Source organism: Chlamydotis macqueenii, chromosome 2 (assembly GCF_036417535.1).
Source record: "Chlamydotis macqueenii isolate bChlMac1 chromosome 2, bChlMac1.mat, whole genome shotgun sequence".
NCBI lineage: Eukaryota > Metazoa > Chordata > Aves > Otidiformes > Otididae > Chlamydotis > Chlamydotis macqueenii.
The window spans coordinates 18,265,943-18,283,785 of record NC_141557.1 but is presented as its reverse complement, the minus strand read 5'-3'; the positions used below and the strand labels follow the sequence as shown (position 1 = coordinate 18,283,785).

Below are 17,843 nucleotides of genomic sequence, written 5' to 3'. Positions count from 1 at the left end.
TGTTTGACTGAAATCTACTGGGTATTTTTTTCCCAACTTTTGTCTCTACTGATGTTTTTACCAAATGTTTCAGCTCTTTTGGATTAGCATTGTTTCCTGGAAGTATTTTTCATTGGAAAGTTCCTGACCAGAAAAAGCTAAAACTTATGCTGATATGTTTGCAGTTTTCAAGTATGGCATCGGGCAGCTGGAGGAACCCATAGCTGCAGCCAGCCTGTTTTTCTTCTGTAACGACCCAATAGAATGGGAAAATTTACAGGAATGAAAAGGTGTGTTATGAGAAGGCAAGAACAGGCAAGTGTGACAACCTTTCAGTGAGACCTGACAGCATAGGCTTCAGACAGATAGTCATGGTACAGATACTTTAAAAACTTCATTTTCAATCTGTTTACCAATCCTGTAATTTTCAAGTGTGCTATTTCTTAATGTAAATTATATTATTTTAGAAATATTAAAACTGTATATAAAATGGTTTTATGCAAAAGCAGATTTGTGCTTTCAGCTGTCCAAACCCAACCTGACATGACCTGTGCAAACCCCAGTCATGACAGAAATAGTATTGTATAAACTATTGAGTAAACTGAAGGTTTTGAACAACTAGTACAGTAAAGCTGTCAATTTATTTTTATGTGGAAAGAACAAACTAATGGATTGTATTGTTGTTGGATTGGCATTCTTTAATTAAGTCTTTCCTGATTAGAAAAGTGAAGGATTGCCTCACTTTTTAGAGGATTTTCTTCTGGTGAGCAATTTACATAAAAGGTCTCTTTACAGACGTGAATGTATCAGTATTTTATCAGTACTTAGCATTTCTCTAGCTTTTTCTTCAAAAACTCTCCAAGCTGTCGATAAATTCTCTGCAGGTGTCCTCTGTTTACTGTTGGGTGAGCCAGCTTGAGGAGCATAAGTGCAGTTTTCTTAGGGTGTCAACGGGAGAGTAAGAAAAGTAATAGCTTCACATACCTGAGAGGTGATTAATGGAGTCTGCTGGGAACTCCAAGTGTCTCCAAGAGGGCGTATGGATAAGCTCCATCTAGGGAACATGCTCCATGTAGGTATTTTGGCAGGCTGAAATCCTTGGGGCAAAGCCAGTTGCTGTGTTCTCTGTTGATGTAGACAAGACCTGGGAGAGCAACGAGAAGGGCTGCCAGGTCAGAAACTCTGGCCTACTTTTCCTTTTGCCCATGTTTTGCTATGAGATGTTAGCAGATAATGGTGTAAGTCAGGCTATACCTCTGGTATCCAGCTGTGTGGTGAGGTGAAGGGTTGGCCTGGTGACGATGAATCAGTGGCTCAGTGCTTAGCACTAGCTGGCATTGCCTTGGTGTGTGTGCAGGCATGGCTCCGTGTGCCCTGTCTAACGTGTGCTACAAGTGCGGATGATGTGTTGAGGCAGCTGGAGAGACAGAAGTAAGGATAGTCTCTTCGTTGTGAAATGTCCATGTTGGGACAGACCACAACAGTGACCAATCAGACAGGACAACCCTAGCAAATGTAGAATAAAGACCAGCAGAGTGTTGTGTTGGTCCTGATGGACAACAAGACAGACTGAATTGTACTGCAGAAATCACCAGCTGTTGAAACACTGAATAGGACAACTCTTTGCTATCCACAAGGTTTATGATAGCACTACTCTGTCCTTCTCTCAGGGGAGCTATGCTATTTGAGAGGCCAGGAGCTGCCACAAGCTTTGTATTCTGCTGTATGCAGAGATGCAGGGTCTGCCCGCCCTTTATGTGAGCTACCAGGAGCAAGACTCTATAAAGTCATCCTTTTGGGTGGATGGATAGCTGGTTTGCTACATTTCTGCATATAGTCCTGTTCAAAATACAGCAAGTTACTGAGTATGCTGACTAGTTTTGAAATAAAGAACATAACTGGTTTCACATGATGTTTGCTTTTCAGTGTTGATTCTTAGTGATGCCTTTTCCCCTCAATGTTTTAAGCAGGAGTTGTTGCTAGCCATCTGCCATATTTTACCCGAAGGATTGACAAAGCAAGTTTCTATTTCAAGGACGTAAAGTCTACAGGCAGTATGAACAAGGAAGAGCTACGTGCTAAAGAAAACCACACCCTCAGGCAAACGTGTTACATGGCTGCGGTCGAAAAGCACATGATCCTGTACTTGCACTAAAAAATCTTCTTCCTTTTGTCCTCAAAGCCGTTGGCTGTGATAGCACATAGTATTTAGAGACTCAGATAAGCCCAATATCCTCTTTCTCTGTCCCTGAGTCATGCAGTTGAAGTCCAAGAACACGTGGCTCAAGACAGCCTGCATACTAGAGTACGTGTTTTCATTGAGCAACATGGGGGTTTTGTGGTGGAGGACAGAAGAAAAACAGCCCAGAAAGTGGAGTATACGTAAAAGAGTAGTGTGCTTTGAATATAACCCAAAAGATGTGTTAGATGAGAAGCAAGAAGAGACTATCATTCACATTTTTAAAGTTGCCATTAGCAAAGAATCTGGAGATTTTGGAGAAGAGAGGAAGAAAATATCAACCAGGTGCTAGAAGACTCTGTAATCCAGCTGGTAAGGCTGCCTGGCTCCTGGTCACCAGCTCATGTCCCTGCCCAGCCCACATGCCCCGGTGCACCTGCCCTGGGCACCCTGGACTCTTTGGCCCCAAATGCTCTCCCATTCTGCCTGCTCCACCCAGGGGCTGAGTCATGGCTTAAAATAGAAAGTGAACTTTTTAGGAAGGCGTTGTGCAGACATTAGTGCCCTGCCTGGCCCGATGGAGTCTTGATACAGACTATGTACTCTAAGTGCTATTTTAAAGCAAAAGTAAATATCATTATATACGTCAGTACTCAGACATGGGGTTTTGAGCAATTGTTCAGCTCTGTATCTGAACTCCTCATTTCCATCTTAAAGTATGGCAATACATTAAGGTGGAAAAATAGGAATTTTTCTTTGACAGATTTCTTTGAGTTATGAGACATGAATAAGCATATACAATAGTATGAAGTCCAGACATTAGGGGAAATTAAACCCGTTGCTTTCAGATCTTCCCATGGAAATTTTCTCATCTCTACAAGGTAACGTTGGAATTTTTCTCTCACTGCAACCCAGCACATTCCAGTGTCTATGGTGTCTGTGCCAGATACTATTGCACCTGTTGTAGCTTTTGCTAAAGCAACGAAATAGGGCATGGTATAGCTTGTACAGCAGAAACTAAGAAGGATTTTCTTTCTCTGGGCTCTTCTCTCAGTGCAAAACTCCTCTGGCTGCCTATCCCTGGAGAAATGATTCCAAAGCTGCTAAAGTCAGGAGGAATCTTTTTGTTCAGCTGGCCCAAGTCCAGAGTCTGAACGCATGATACAGCTCAGTATGTTGCAGTGTTTCTTCAAGCTGATAGAAAACTATGTTGAGTGCCCACTGATAATTTTATTAGTACTGTTTAGTTATATTTTATTTTAAATTCCAGACTATAGTGATTCTCCATGCAAATGAAAAAATTATCCCATGTTCCTCTTAGTCTCGATGACTTATGTCTTGCTCTTTTATGACCCATCCCAGCACGCTCCTTTGTTCTGTTACGCTTATTTATTATTGCTGCTGCCACAATCAGGTTATCTCCTTTCTTCTTTCTGATACCTGATACTCCAGACTTTTGATCTCTGGCCCTGGGGAACGTAATTTGTAATTCCCAAGTGTGGAGCCTGCTGTGATGAGAACATCTATTGTTTATATAGCGCCATCACAATTCCTTTACCAGTGGAAAAACCTGTGGTGAGGCAGGGATAGAATACAATTTCTTACTTCGTCAGCTGTGGATGACTGTAACTGCAATGGATCCAGTCACAATGTCAAAGCAAGGAGTGAGAGGGGAGAAAAATGGTGAAGATTTCAGATCAGCAACTTCTACTGCATGTTAATGTGTGTTCTGTAACTTTAGGAACATGTAGTCAGGCTTGGTTATGCTCAGTTTTCTACAACCCCTTGGAAGTGCTGGAGAGAGAAGCTGAAATTGGCAACACAAATTTTAGAAGCTGTAATTTTTTTTCTTATCTAGTTGGTGGAGCCCAAATGACTTTTTCATCTCCCTGTTTACCTGCTTTACCCTAAGACCATCAGAGCAGGCACATAGTGCTTGCTAGAGGGAGAATTTCTCCTGTATCTGTCATTGACAGTGTTCAGCCATCTAGAGAGGTCATTGCTAGGTAGATTGAGATGCTACAGTCTCAGAAGCACCTATATCCGTTACAGATTTTTGCCAAGGCCTCTGTTAACAAAGCACTAACACTAACACGTCGGTATGGAAGTTTTCCCTATCTTTTCCTTGCTTGCTCATTCGTTACTGCTGGCAGTTACTGCTGCTGCTTACAAAAGTATGATAAAATGTTTGGTGACTTTCTGAGTGTGCACTCCACAAACTCTCTGAAGCACTATCATCTTTGCAATGAGGAAAACCCATGGCACATGTTTTATAGGGTCAAACTGTCTTCCTGCAACTTGACTGTGTTACACTCAATAAATGTTTGCCTGTTTTGTTCTCCTATGCTTTCTGTATCCTTTGTGTAATAAAGACCACATCAATTTATTAGCAAAAGACTGAATCCTGCACTGAAGGAAATGGCCAGTTAGTTGCAATATTTATTTTTCTTGTCTAAGGACTTCAGATCTATTTGTGATGCCAGAGCATCAGCATTTTCTTCCTGGTTTTGAATCAGTGAACTCTAGCCGGTGTCTGTGATCAATAAACTGTTTAAGTCTGTCGCTGGCTGCGTGTACTTAGAACGCCTGGCACTGAAACCCCTGATTTCAGCTTTGGTAGCTGTGAATATCAGATTAGGGTACGATAGTATTTGCCTAAGTAAAAGCATTTTAAAAACTCTCATACTCCTTTAACATGCAGCCCATTTTATTGCTGTTTATAGGTGTTATTTTCTTTATGCACTGAGGTCCCGAAGTGCTTTATTTATGCAGATGACAAATTATTTGGTGTTCAAGGTTTGTTTGTTTTTTTTTATGTAGATATCAAGGTCATCACAACCCACATCAGTAATTTTATATTTTATATGTTTTACCTTTTCTTTCCAGATGCAGAGGGAAATTGCCTATATGGGCCGAGATGGCCCAAGTGCTTCCCGCCCTGGATCTGCCATGCACCCTCCACACGCGATGCCCAGTTCTCCACCCTCCACCCCGGTACCCCATTCCATGCCTCCCTCTCCGTCCAGGATTCCCTACGGCGGGGGCCGGCCCATGGGTGTGCCAGGCAATGCCACCATCCCCAGGGACCGACTCTCCAGCGTGCCAGCCTCACGCTCAATATCGCCCAGCCCAAGCGCCATTTTGGAGAGACGGGACGTGAAACCAGATGAGGACATGAGCAACAAAAACCTTGCCCTGATCCGAAATGAAGGTCTGTACGGTGACCCCTACTTGTTTCACGAGGGAAGGATGAGTGTGGCTGCACCCCACTCCGGACACCCTCTTGATGTCCCTGATCACATTGTAGCCTACCATCGCAGTGCCATGAGGTCATCAAGCACTTACTGCAACCCCTCTATGCAGCCTGAAATGCTGGAGCAGTCCTTGTACAGACAAAAGTCACGAAAGTACCCGGAAAGCCACTTGCCCACTCTCAGCTCCAAAACGCCTCCTGCCTCACCCCACAGAGTGGCTGACATGAGAATGATCGATATTCATCCTCACCATAGCGCTCACATTCCCCCCCACACCATCCAGCCTGACAGGTCTTCCCCCAGCCGCCAGTCCTTCAAAAAGGAGCCGGGACCACCTGTGTTTGTGGACGCGAAAGCACGGAGCGCCCTTGGCCTCCCGGGCATGGCCGAGGTGGTGCCCACCCCAGTCGACAAGCAGGCTTTTGGCTACGGGTCACCTGTGATGCCCAAGGACAAGGAGACAAGGTAAGGCAGAGCCAGGGTTTAATTTATGCAAGTGAGAAATGTTCCTAATCTGCACATCTTGTGTCATTTAACACGCAGGGGACGATGTAATGTGTAGGAGGCTGCTGCACTGGGCTGCAGTGTTTATTAGCTGTCTGTCAAGGTAGTTAGTAATTTAGAGGAGGTGCGACACCACCCATTATTAATCCAAAGGCATTGTCAAGCCATGATGAATCCCTGGTTATTTTCATTTGTGTAAATTTCAGTCATTGGAAAAAATATAATAAAATAAAATGATTAACTGGGATTTTTCTTTCCAGACAACCAGATCGTGTTACAGGAACAAATGATGTTCTGTTCCTGCTAATAAGGGAATATATTTCACCCCCGTTAAGAATGACACTCTGATATTACAATTTTGGTTCTTTATGGAGTGGAGTTTTTCTCATCTAGGGTTAGGAAATGGGAAGAATTTATCATTGCTGTCTTATCTCCTGTAAAACATGAATTTGCATAAAAATAGGGCAGTTGTTTATAATAATGTTCCTCGAGGGGAAACTGCTGAGAAGAGCAAGTCTGTCCCAGGGAAGAAATTGAAACAAGAATGCTGTTCCCAATGATTTTTCCAGCATCACAAATAGCTGATGACCTGACTGTTGTTAACTTTTGTGAGCTGACAATGATGACAATGATCTCTCCTGTCTTTTTAAGGACCAGATTTACTCAAAGGTCTGTGAAGGCTTCTCCTGCCGTAGGGCCTGCCCTAGGAGAGAAAAATCATTACACTGCCAGTCATTTGCTGTGTATTTGTATGAGTTGTGCTAATCTGTAGCGTATTGTTTGTGCTGCTAACTTTTATGGAGCTCTTTAGGGTAGTGAAGATGAATAGCTGGAAAATGCTGAGCTCACAGAGGCCAAAGGTAACTGCTAGCTGCCTTAGCCATGGGAGATATGGAGCTTTGTATAGCCCCAAAACTTCCCTTCCACGTGAGCAACGTGCTCAAGAATTAGCTGCCTCTGACCATGCTTGGTCAGAAAAAAGAATGTGTTGTGAGATCCATTGGTGGTAAGAAATGGAGGACAGAAGAAAATCAGCCATCCACAAAAATTAGAGGCTCATAGCTTGGTAGTTATGTTGACACAACGATATGAGTTAGGGCATGTTACAATCTAGGGTCAGTGAAACCTGATTTGTATCTATTTATGTCCAAGAAAAAGATGCAGGTACCTGAAACTTCATTTCAAGATTCCATTATTACAACTAGGAAATAATTTGAACTGTATTTGCCAATTCTAATCCAAGAGAGAGTTTTCAGATAAAAAAATTTACAGGGTTCATATTAGGGGGTTGAAAATAAGGGAAGACACTCTTATTGTGCAACTTTCCAGTCTGTGGAACTTTCTCTCTCCCCTCTGGGCATCTTGTCTGTTTACTCAGCTACACAGGCTGTGTGTTTTTGAATGTATAAAGGGCAACTGTACAGATAGTTCTCCAGCTCCTTAAGGGGTGCCTTGCACCAGGAGTTTTAGTCCTGGTCCCAGAATATATTTACAGTGATGAAAACAGCATTTGCATAATTACACTTCCAAATAAATACATGAGCTTAAAATTCAGTATTAATTTTATGACACTGAAAAAGTCATTCTAAGAGCTGCCCTTATGGGTTGTGGGTTTTTTAACCTTGATAAAGTGTGACTTCTTAAAAAATAATTGTAAATACCAAAAGCAATTAATGCACATTGGTGTGTTTTCTAACCATTACAATATTAAGAATTAGTTTTAGTTCTACAGCTACATAATGCTCTAAGCCTTATTTTAGCTTTATAGTAATTTCATAAACTTTGAAAGCAAACACTGTTGAGATGGTACTAAACTAAACAAGGAACACTAGGGAAATCCAGGCAGACACGCACTTTTCCTGTTTCAGCAGGGGCTGAATTGTTACAAGGTTGTTAGGAAAACCTGAAGGGTGATAAATATAATGGCAGAAAAGTATCCTGTACCTTCTTCTGTAGGACTTAACCGTAAGCGGTACAGTTGGGCTTGCTTCTCTGAGTAAGAATATTTTGGGATTGGAGAGATGGGGCTGAATTCATCCTCTTCTAGGCATGGTGAAAATTAGGTGTATGCTGCTCTGTCATGCCCATTTTCCAGTTACTGGTGACTGTGCAAAGAGCCTAAAAGCCAGGCCATAGACAGCGAATGGTGGTGTGTTCGGTCAGCCTGCGTGCAGACGGTGTCAGGTGTGGGGTACCAGCAAAAGGGCAGATTGAGTATCTGTTAGCCTTGGGGATACTGAGGAGAGAGGTCTTGCATTTGTGCACTGTGACAAGAGAGACTCCCCATCCTGGCTCTTCCAGGAGTGGGTTGAGGACCCTGCAAGCATCAAACCCATCATCTCAGCACTGTTGTTCCTTCAGTCCCTAGTGGAGTGTGCTGACAACAAAGAAAACATCTCTTGTGCCATCTCTTGTTGTGGAAATTACCTTGAAGTAGCACTGTTGCAACCTCAGGACAATGCATAGTTTCAGTATAAGTCGGAGAAAAGATTAAAAGGGATAGTGACAATGCCAGAAGTTAAATTGAATCTCTTTTCCTCTGTTAATTCTCCTTCAGTTTTTCCAGTCGGGGGCTGAAGTGGGATATGCATGTACTTTATCAGAATACATTGAGTACTTACAGCAGATCAGACCTCTCATTACCTGTATCCTGGTTAAGTTGAAGAAAATGGGTCCCGTTACCTTTGGAAAGTTAACCGCAGCAGATTTGGGTCTACAAAGGATGAAAACCGGTATTTCCCATCTCTTCTTTTGGAGCTTACCATTTTAGTTTTGCGTGGTGGAAGCCAGTCGTGTCAAGCCAGTTATTTAAGCCAGAGTTGAGGGGGATTTAATTACTTCATGTAATTCTTTCTTGTATGTTTTACCTCAGGTATTTTCAAGGTAGCTACTTCTGCAGTATAAAGCATTGAACAAATTCTCATGGTAATTCATTTACCAGAAGAGTTCCATATAAAGCTCTTGCATAACAGTGAGAGGAAACAGGTTAATGGAGATTTAAAAAAAAATACATTAGTATTCAAATACACAAAAATATTAGAAGTTGTAAGAGGTTGCAACAGTTCATCTTTGAGGGATCATCATCCTTTAAATCTGAAGTTTACAGGAAGAATGAGTAAATTTTTGTGAGTGAGCATGAGTTGTTTAAACAGTGAGTTGTTATTATATTATTGAATGACCTTTTTGTGTCACTTCTGGTGGACAGTTCTGGAAGTTACTACAGGCAAAGCAGATGTTTAAGTGCTCATAAATTGGAAAATAAGCTGTTTACAAAAAGGTGCATTAAATTAAATGCCATTTAACTTACATTCTTTGCATTTAAAACACACGTTCTGTTGCAAAATTCTAGGTTATTTGATAGTGCTGAGTATATATATATAGATAAAAAATAAATGCTACTTCTCACTAGAATCTAATCCTTAGAATAGCAAGATAGCTCTATACAACAGTTTTCCTCCAAAAGCATTTCAGGAGTGTGCTGTGGTTCTCTTCTGCCTGAACACAACATTTGTCCTCTTCTTTTTATGCCACGTTAGTGAGAAAAGATGATGAGCAAAAAATGTGACCACATTCACAGCTCGTGGCTTGCAGTTCAAGACTAAAGTGTAATGGCTACATGTAGGTCATTGGATATTGTTCCCATCACAAAACCACTTTATTGTTTGATATGTTAAAGTATGAATGGACTCTCTATGCACTAAGAAAAAATTATTATGCTCTGTAAAGCCATGGACAGTGGGAGACTCCATCAACAGTGCACTGAGAACTGTATAAAAGAGGTGGACTTTGGAGATATACCCTGTCAGACACTTTCCACAGGGCTAAAATTGTGTCTTCATGTCTGAAAGATGTTGAATAGCCACAGAGAAAAAGATGCATGCAGGTGACCAACAGAGGATGGAGGAAAGGTAAACTGTACTTTAGCTTCCTTCTATTGGAGGAACTACTCGTGGGAAGACGGAATTCAGAATCTTGGATAAGTTGAATAGTATCACAGCTGGCAGTGCTTCAGACCTTCCCTTTTCCCTTTAGCTTCAAGCTGTAGGAAGTCTGTGTTCAACCTTATTCTTAGAAGATTGAAATATTCACCTATGTATATCTTTCCCTTGGGAGGAGAACAGAGTACAGAAGAGTTCTGCTGCTCTTTGCTTCACACCTTTACAGGATATCCACTCTGCTCTTTTGGGGGGACTTTGGGGTAAAGTCTGACTGTGCCACTTTCGCTGGATTCTAGGGAAGCCATTGGGAAAGACAGCCTACTCCCGTTTCCTTTTTTTGCCCAGTAAGATGAAAAAAAATTCTTACAAAATGTTTCTCTCATAGGGTAATATAGAAAGAAATTTAGTTTTCCCTGTCTCTGACCCTTTTTTTTTTTTGATTACTATACAGACTTCACTCAGAGTTTAACTATAAAATACGAAGTCACTGAAAATCTTTCTCCAAGATAGTGTGCCAGTTAGTTCATGGTGTCAGATGTGGTATTTGAGTATGTCTGGATGATGCGCTGCACAGCCTAGGGTCGGACAGGAACGTGAATAAACAGTTCCACAGCCTAGTTCTAGTTTGTGTTTCTATGAAGTATCTTCTTAGTGATGTGAATATTAAAGATATCCCTAGGAAAGGGAAAGAATGTGCAAGTCATGCTTAAATAGCATCACAATGAGAAGTGGGTACCAATTCAGCAATATGTTGTACCCTGCTTAGGATTACTTCCAGTTAGTTGAAGTAGAGGGAATGACATGAAACCTCCATGAAGCTGTAAGGAAGAAATCTGGTGATGAAACCTGATGTCTCAGTGCACAGATCTATGAGAAACAAGGACTTGTTTTGCCTTTGCTGAATCTAGAGAGGGAGATGCTGAGGCAGAGCATCAGCCATCCAGGCAGAGCAGTGCCTGGATGTCGCTAGCACCAGGACTGTGGATCAGGCTGCCAGGAGAACAAAGCTGGTGAGCAGCTCATGCCCTTTTTGCTGGCTCGGGTCTCTGACAAGCCAAAGCCAAGTCTGACTGAGAGGCCTGTTAGAGCTGGGAGTTGCTTCTGACCTTGTTCCCTCCTTTCCTGCCCCCCTGTGCTACCACCTCTGACTCTCCCAGCATTCACAGGAAAACAATGCAAAACAATGCCCTTCTGTGCTCAGGCTGATAAAATAGCCATTTCTTTCCCAACTGCTGTAGAAGGACCCTCCCTGCTCTTCCTGGGTGGTAGAGAGATGCAGTTTTATCTGGGAAATTAATCTGGGAACGGAGATGGGGTTTGTCCTTCTCGAGCTACTGCTGCCGCCAAAGAGGCACCGCTGTGTTTTGTTCTGCCTGGCCCTCTCTGCCAGGGCTCCGCATCCCGGCGTGCCCTGTCCACGGGCCCCGGCCTGCCCTGTCCATGGGACCCTGGCCTGCCCAGTGCAGGAAGGGGTGGCGAAGCAGGCTGTTCCCCAAACCTTCCCTCTCCACAGCAGGGAGCATAGCAGGAGGTAGAGAATATAATGTTGAGAACCAAAAATGTACAACTGTCATGACAGGGCCGACATCCCAGATAGACTCTGGCCTGGCAGAGGCAAGCATTCATTTTCTCCCTCTGGAGCTGAGGTTGCTCCAGCCCTGGAAGCTGGAGGGGAAGGGGAAAACTGAGGAGACCATCCTTGCTCTTGTGGGCCGTGCAGCAGTCGGCAGGACTGGGTCACTGGCCCTCCAGCCACATCAGCCCAGGGCACGGCCCTGCCGCTGGGCCAGCCGCGTCCCTCCCTGCCCGCGCTGAAGCATGCTGCCTCCCACAGCCCTCAGTCAGACTGCTAGGTCTCCGAAAGTCAGGTCCTTTTACTTAATGCCTAAAAGGCGCCTCCTTTCAGACACCTGTTTTTGAAATGTTTGGTGCTGATGGCCATAACAACTCTGGGTATTACAGTGAAATGATTACAGGAAAAATCTTGCCTTGTCTTTAACAGAGTAACTCCAGAGCACATGTAGATTCTTCGCATTCTTAATGCTTTTACCATATGAAAAACAACGTGCTCCATGCAATTGATTCCAGTATTTCGTTCGGTTTTCATCATCCCCTATCTCTGGAACATCCCTCTCCCTCATAACAACATATTTTCCTAGATTTCATGGCAAAGGACAAGATCAGCTTTGTGTTACCATAATCTCTTTTGAAGCAGAAAATTATTTCCAGATTATTGAATGTGGGATGGAAAAAACATCATATTTATGAATTGGTAAAACAGATAGACTTCCAATTGAGTTTAGTTCCAGGAAGGGTTTGTGATGATTATCTGGGAAAAAAAAAATGTTTTCATTATTAAGTGTCAAAAATGCTGCATTAAAATTTGTTAGAATATATTTATCCTAGGCTTTTAGGACTTGTTTCTGTTCCAAAGGTTACTGTAGCCTGAACCAGTTTCTTATTTTAAAACTTATAATAGTGGAAATTCTGTAACGTATTTCTTGGTTTGAAATGAATTAGGTCACATTACTAGTCTTCTCATCACCATTCGAAATACCTTTCAACATGAAGACAGAAAAGTAAGACGCGCACGTTGTATTAAATTGCAGTAAGAACACATCTGCTGGCTGGGGACTGACGGAGCGCTCTCTTCTTCCCTCCTTGTGTCTGTTAGCATCTCATAACTTGTTTTGCTGCCCTGTATTCTCCATGTCTGGGTGTATTGGAGTCTCTCCTGGCTGTGGTATCTGCTGCTATCCCAGCAAACCTCTATTTCATTCCTTGAGTGTGAACGAAATAATTAGTCTGGATAATCTGGCTGCAAACTGGGCTGGTTACTTGCTTTGTATCGTGTCAGCTTGCTTTTGCCTGGTATTGATACCTACATTTGAGTTTATATGGCCCTTATCAATTGGCATTATTGCTTTGGCCACCAAATGGCAACTGGAGCTGAGGGTGGCAGGAGCTTGGCAGCTCCCACATGCCCAGGATGCTGCATGGTGATGGATGGCCCATACAGCAGGCTGAGTCTGGGGCTGCATGTGTTTGTCCCATCTTCTTTCCTCAGTCATCACTGCTGGTCTTGGTAACTTGCTTTTTGAGAAGTTTTGTGCCCAGTCATCTTCTAAAATCACAATCTGCTGTTAGCATCTGCTGTTGCGTGTCTCCCCAGTCACTTAACTGCTGGCATACAGGGATGCATTTTCAGAAGGTCCTGTCTGAGGTGCCATGTTGATGTGTGTCTATGTTGTGGTGTGTCATTGACGTACTGGCATGTGAAAGTAAGCGTCTTTGTGGGCAAAAGGCTGTTTTGGAGCCCACCGAGGAAGTCACCTGGTGCCTGACTAATATATGGATTTATGTGAAAAAATAAACACACAAATGTTATCCTTCCTGTCCAAAAAGTCATTTCTTAGTGGCCTTTGCTACCCATGAAAAACACTGACCATACTTATTATGGTTCTTTTTCTCTTGTCGTCTGCTTTTTAGGAATTTCTCAGGATATGTGCATGAAAGCAAATCTGTATTACGATAATGTTGCTGTACGGTCTGCATTTGGTGTCCTGTGCCTGTTTGTCACATTGCTGTCCTTTCAAAGCAGACAGTTGCGATGTCAGGTGCAAAGGATTTGGGTTGGGAAGTAGTCAGCTTGGGCAGATTAAATGCTTCGCAGACAAAAATCCTGGGTTTGGGGAAAGTAAAAATAGTAACAAGAAGTAGTGTAAAGTCTTTAATCCTGAAACTTTATATACAGGCAAAACTATTAGCCCAGTGCAGGTAAAAGATAAAATATATATAATGCTGAAAAAAATTCTTTTCACTGGTTCCAAAAGGTATTAACTGGTTATTTTAGGTGCCTGTCTCGTGAGGTTATTAGAAGTTTATTATCTGGGTAGTTGGTTGTTTTGATCTTTTTTAACCAAGCAGATGTCTTTTTTTTTTTTATTGTCTGTTACCATGCAAAAGCTGTCCAAACCAAGATGCGGTAAGCTGCTGCAACAAGGTATATGCAAACTGGTACCCGGGAGCCTTTGCACGAACTCTGTAGTGTCTTTCCAATCCTGTGGTAATCATTCACCTAGAAAAACACGTCTGAAAGCAAATATATCTGGCTTTAACAAACGGTTCTCTTGTCTTACAGAGAGAGGATACAAGCCATGGAGAAACAGATTGCCAGTTTAACTGGTCTTGTTCAGTCTGCGCTTTTTAAAGGGCCAAATACAAGTAATAGCAAAGATGCTTCTAGGTAAAAAAAGAATTCATTAAATCTGTTTCTCTGTAATGATTTTAGTAATCAATCAACAAAAATATTATTTGAATGTAATAGTAAAAGACCCTGAATGCTCAATCATTTTTAACTATTTTTATCATCCCCATGAGAATGCTAGGCAGAGAGGAAGAATATGCCAAATGATAGATGGAGATTAACTGCATTACTCTTCATGTTAAAAAGAATTAATGTAGCTACATCTCTATGCTTTCTGCTGCTTATACTCCATTTCTTGCTTAACTTGTATTAAAAGCTGATTTTAAAAGAAACAACTGACAAGATACTGGTGATTTAAATTAAAAAGATATATGCAAGACAAGGCCATCTGATTTGCTGATTATAAACTTCACTACAGTTTTATTGTTAGTAAGTTAAAATTATGATTTTTCTTTTTATTACTTAGTGAGAAGATGATGTTGAAAATTGTATCCAGCAAGAGCAGCATTGACACTGCAGGTAAGATAATTCACTTTCAATTTACAGATTATTCAAGTATATTAATAGCTCTAACATTGCTACCATCCCAACTTATGGAAATGTTAAATTTACTTAAATTCCCATAGCTGTAGTGTCAGAACTGAAGTTTAAGTTCAGGGTATGGGACTGGGTTGCATCATTGTCAAGAGAGGAATTTCTGACAGGTTGAGGTGTTCTTTGGAATGAATTTCACATCTCTGCTGGATAGTTTAAGTTGCATACAGAGTCTCTGCATATGGTGAATTTTCCAGTCACTCATCCCCTCTATAGTATATATCTGTCTCTAACCCCAGGTGTATCCAAATTGCTGTAGAAGGCTAAATATTTCATTACTGTTCTGAACATTTCTGTAAGGTTCTTCTGTCAGTAGGATACTATGGATGTATTGACACTGAGGAATTTAGCAGTCAGCAAGATAACACTTTCCCTGATTAGGCTGTATTGATCTCTTTCTAATTATTAGTGTGTGCCTAAACTGTTCTGAGCAAGCATCAATTATAAAGCCAATAAGAGCTGGTCTTATTTTGGCTTCCCACTTGGAGAGCTGTTAAGTGTTTAGAAGATGGAGTTAAGGCTGTTGTGAAAGAAGATCTCTATGTGATTGGAGCTCTTTGTGTATGGGCTGCTGCTGGAGATGTCTGCAGGGTCCGTGTGTTTATATGCCTCCTCTTCACCCTTTGTCATGCACTGGATGCAAATAAAGGCAGTTCCCTACTTCCTGGTAATGCTGTTCCCACAGGGAGATCTGTGCTCCAGCAGGTAGTAAACCACACGCGTTTATTAGCAAATCTGTTATGCTTTTAACTGCCCTTTCTGTTGGAGCTGTTAGTTCACGTTCAGGATTCCTGTTTATCTGGAATTGCAGTATGTTCTCCGAATCAACAGAAATCAACCCTGACCTGGAAACTATCAAGCATATGCAAGAGTGAGGGAGCTGAAGTCCTGGTGCTGGAGCTTTGCTCCCAAACCACTCTCTGGTCCGCTTCCAACTCTTCCCTTCCCTTCCCTTCTCCCTGGATAGGGAGAGTGATATTTAGGGCTGTGAAGAAATAAGTTGTAATTTATCAGTTTCAGACAACTTATTGAAAAGTCCATCTTTTTTTTCAAAACAGCTGCAAAATGCTCTTAGGCTTTTCCTTATTTCAGTGTCATTATACACTGAGAATTTATGATATTTCCCACATGCACCAGGGAAATACAAATCATACAAAGCACCTATGAAACTATCAAAATCTGCACACACGTTGCCTTGTTTTCCTCTTTATATTGTATTGCTGTTTGACCTTTCCACTGTCCCTGTCTTTGTAATAATTCAGATAAGTGCTTTGGGGGGGGGCACCGAGTTGGAGATCCTGATCTAAGCGGGCTCTGCATTGAGTGGGAGTTTGGCTAAGGTGACCCCCAGAGGTCCCTTTCAAGAGCCCTAAACAGCCATACACAAAGTGAAAGTGGGGATTCCTTGGTGTGGAAGTCATGCCCACCAGAATAGCATGGTGCATCTGACCAGCAGCTGTTTCCTGCCACTGTTGTTCCCAAACACTTCTCGCTACCTTGTCGTATGACTGAACGCATATCCCTGAAATGGCAAAATTACATATAGCAGCTGCACGTCTAAGCGTGGGGAGGGCACATGTAGTTTCCTGTCAAAAGACCAGATCAGTGTCTGTCACGTACTGACAGAAACATCAACTTTGTCACACAGCCATGCCCATATCCAGCATGTGAGTAAGGACACCAGCATTCGGGTTGTGCAATAGATGCCCTTCTGATCACTCAGGAGATGGGGACAGGGCAGTGGGGCAGCCACGCAGCCAGCCGTCTGCAAGGATCCCTATCCATGCTCTATAGTTGTAACTCCAGCATCTGCATCCCTAAATCCTGTCCTTCCAGCATGACTCAGCCACAAAATTAAACTGTAGCAGGTATGGGACACAAGGTGTGATGCTGCCCCCATTATACTACAGTATTGTAACCCACAACAGCTATTATCCAAGACTGCTGTATAATAGAATAGTCCTGTATAATAGAATATTTTGCTTTTGCACCTGCTTTTGAAATCGAGCGTGACAGGGTCTAATAAGTCAATACAGTCCCTGCTTACTTGAAAATTAGACAATCTACCAGAATATGCTACAGAATATTTCTCCTTTTTGTAAATATGCTTGGGTTTAAACAGGCCAGCAACATCTAGAAACACTTTTGCTGACCTCTGTTTTGTTCTTCATTTCACCCCAATCCTTATTAAATATAGCCGTTTAGACAGTCGACGCTGTTAGTATACAATTCCACTTGACAGCTGTGCAGTGAGATACTGGTTTTAGCAATTTCAAAGTCTGTTTAAAAGAAAAAGTGGTATAAAATGTTGATGGAGCAGTCCTTTCTAGAGCACTAGTAAGCAGAAATGTGAATTGCTTCCCATCCTGAACAATAAAACATCTGTGCAGGATAAAATTGGCTCATCGATGTTGAACAAACATTGTATTTTATAGTATGTGTTCCAATGATGGGAGACTTTAATGCAAAAAATAGAGAACTAGCTCCCTTGGGAAGGGAAGGAAACCGTATTTTCTAAATCCTAGATAACTTTATATAGCTAGATTGTGACTACTCTGATATTTCATATAAACCAAATTCTTGTATTTAACATGTTTTTGCTTTGCCAGTCTGTAGCAGATTCTTTAGCCTCAAATATTGAAGAGCCTAAATAAAAATGCTTTTTCACTCAGGAAAATGAGCCAGTAATGATCATGCTTGTCTGCATTTCTTATGTTTTATTGCTTTAGGCTCAGTTCTTTCATTGAGGGTGGGTTCAAAGAGCAGTAACCTTCCACAAACTGACTATGTCTCTTCTACTAATATTAGGAGAAATCCCATGACTGAATCTGTATAACCTTCTTCAGTTCATCAAAAGTGAATAGCCTCAAGGAACTCTTAACTTAGGAGCATGTGACTCTAACAACAAACCATACTAGAAAGAGTATTCTTCAGATTACCAACAAATAGGCTGAGAAATGCTCACCTACTCTCTTTTCTGTCACATTTTGTTAATTGAGTGGTGAGATTGATAGATTAAATCCTGGGTTAATTGATTAAATGGAGATTAATTGTATCATGGATTACAAAAAAAAAAGCAATAGTTCTTTGCTAGTTGCTGCTGTGTTGGAAGAGGAAGAAGGACATTTCTGTATATCCTGAAAAGGGATCAAAGAGTCTTTCTGCACTACCACCACCAGTACAAACCA

At 41.9% G+C, this 17,843-nt stretch overlaps 1 protein-coding gene across 5 annotated transcripts in view; it reads left to right on the top strand.

Moving 5' to 3' along the window:
- The window catches only part of KIAA1217 (KIAA1217 ortholog), a 186,298-nt gene that overhangs the window by 128,472 nt on the left and 39,983 nt on the right, over positions 1-17,843 (top strand). For 3 of the 5 annotated variants that reach the window (XM_086742161.1, XM_086742158.1, XM_086742156.1), the window contains exons 6-8: positions 5,045-5,877; positions 13,996-14,100; positions 14,528-14,580. In XM_086742161.1, coding sequence (XP_086598287.1) covers positions 5,045-5,877; positions 13,996-14,100; positions 14,528-14,580 — 991 coding nt within the window. The remainder of the gene's footprint in view (positions 1-5,044; positions 5,878-13,995; positions 14,101-14,527; positions 14,581-17,843) is intronic. The other 2 variants (XM_086742157.1, XM_086742159.1) reach the window with 1 other exon arrangement.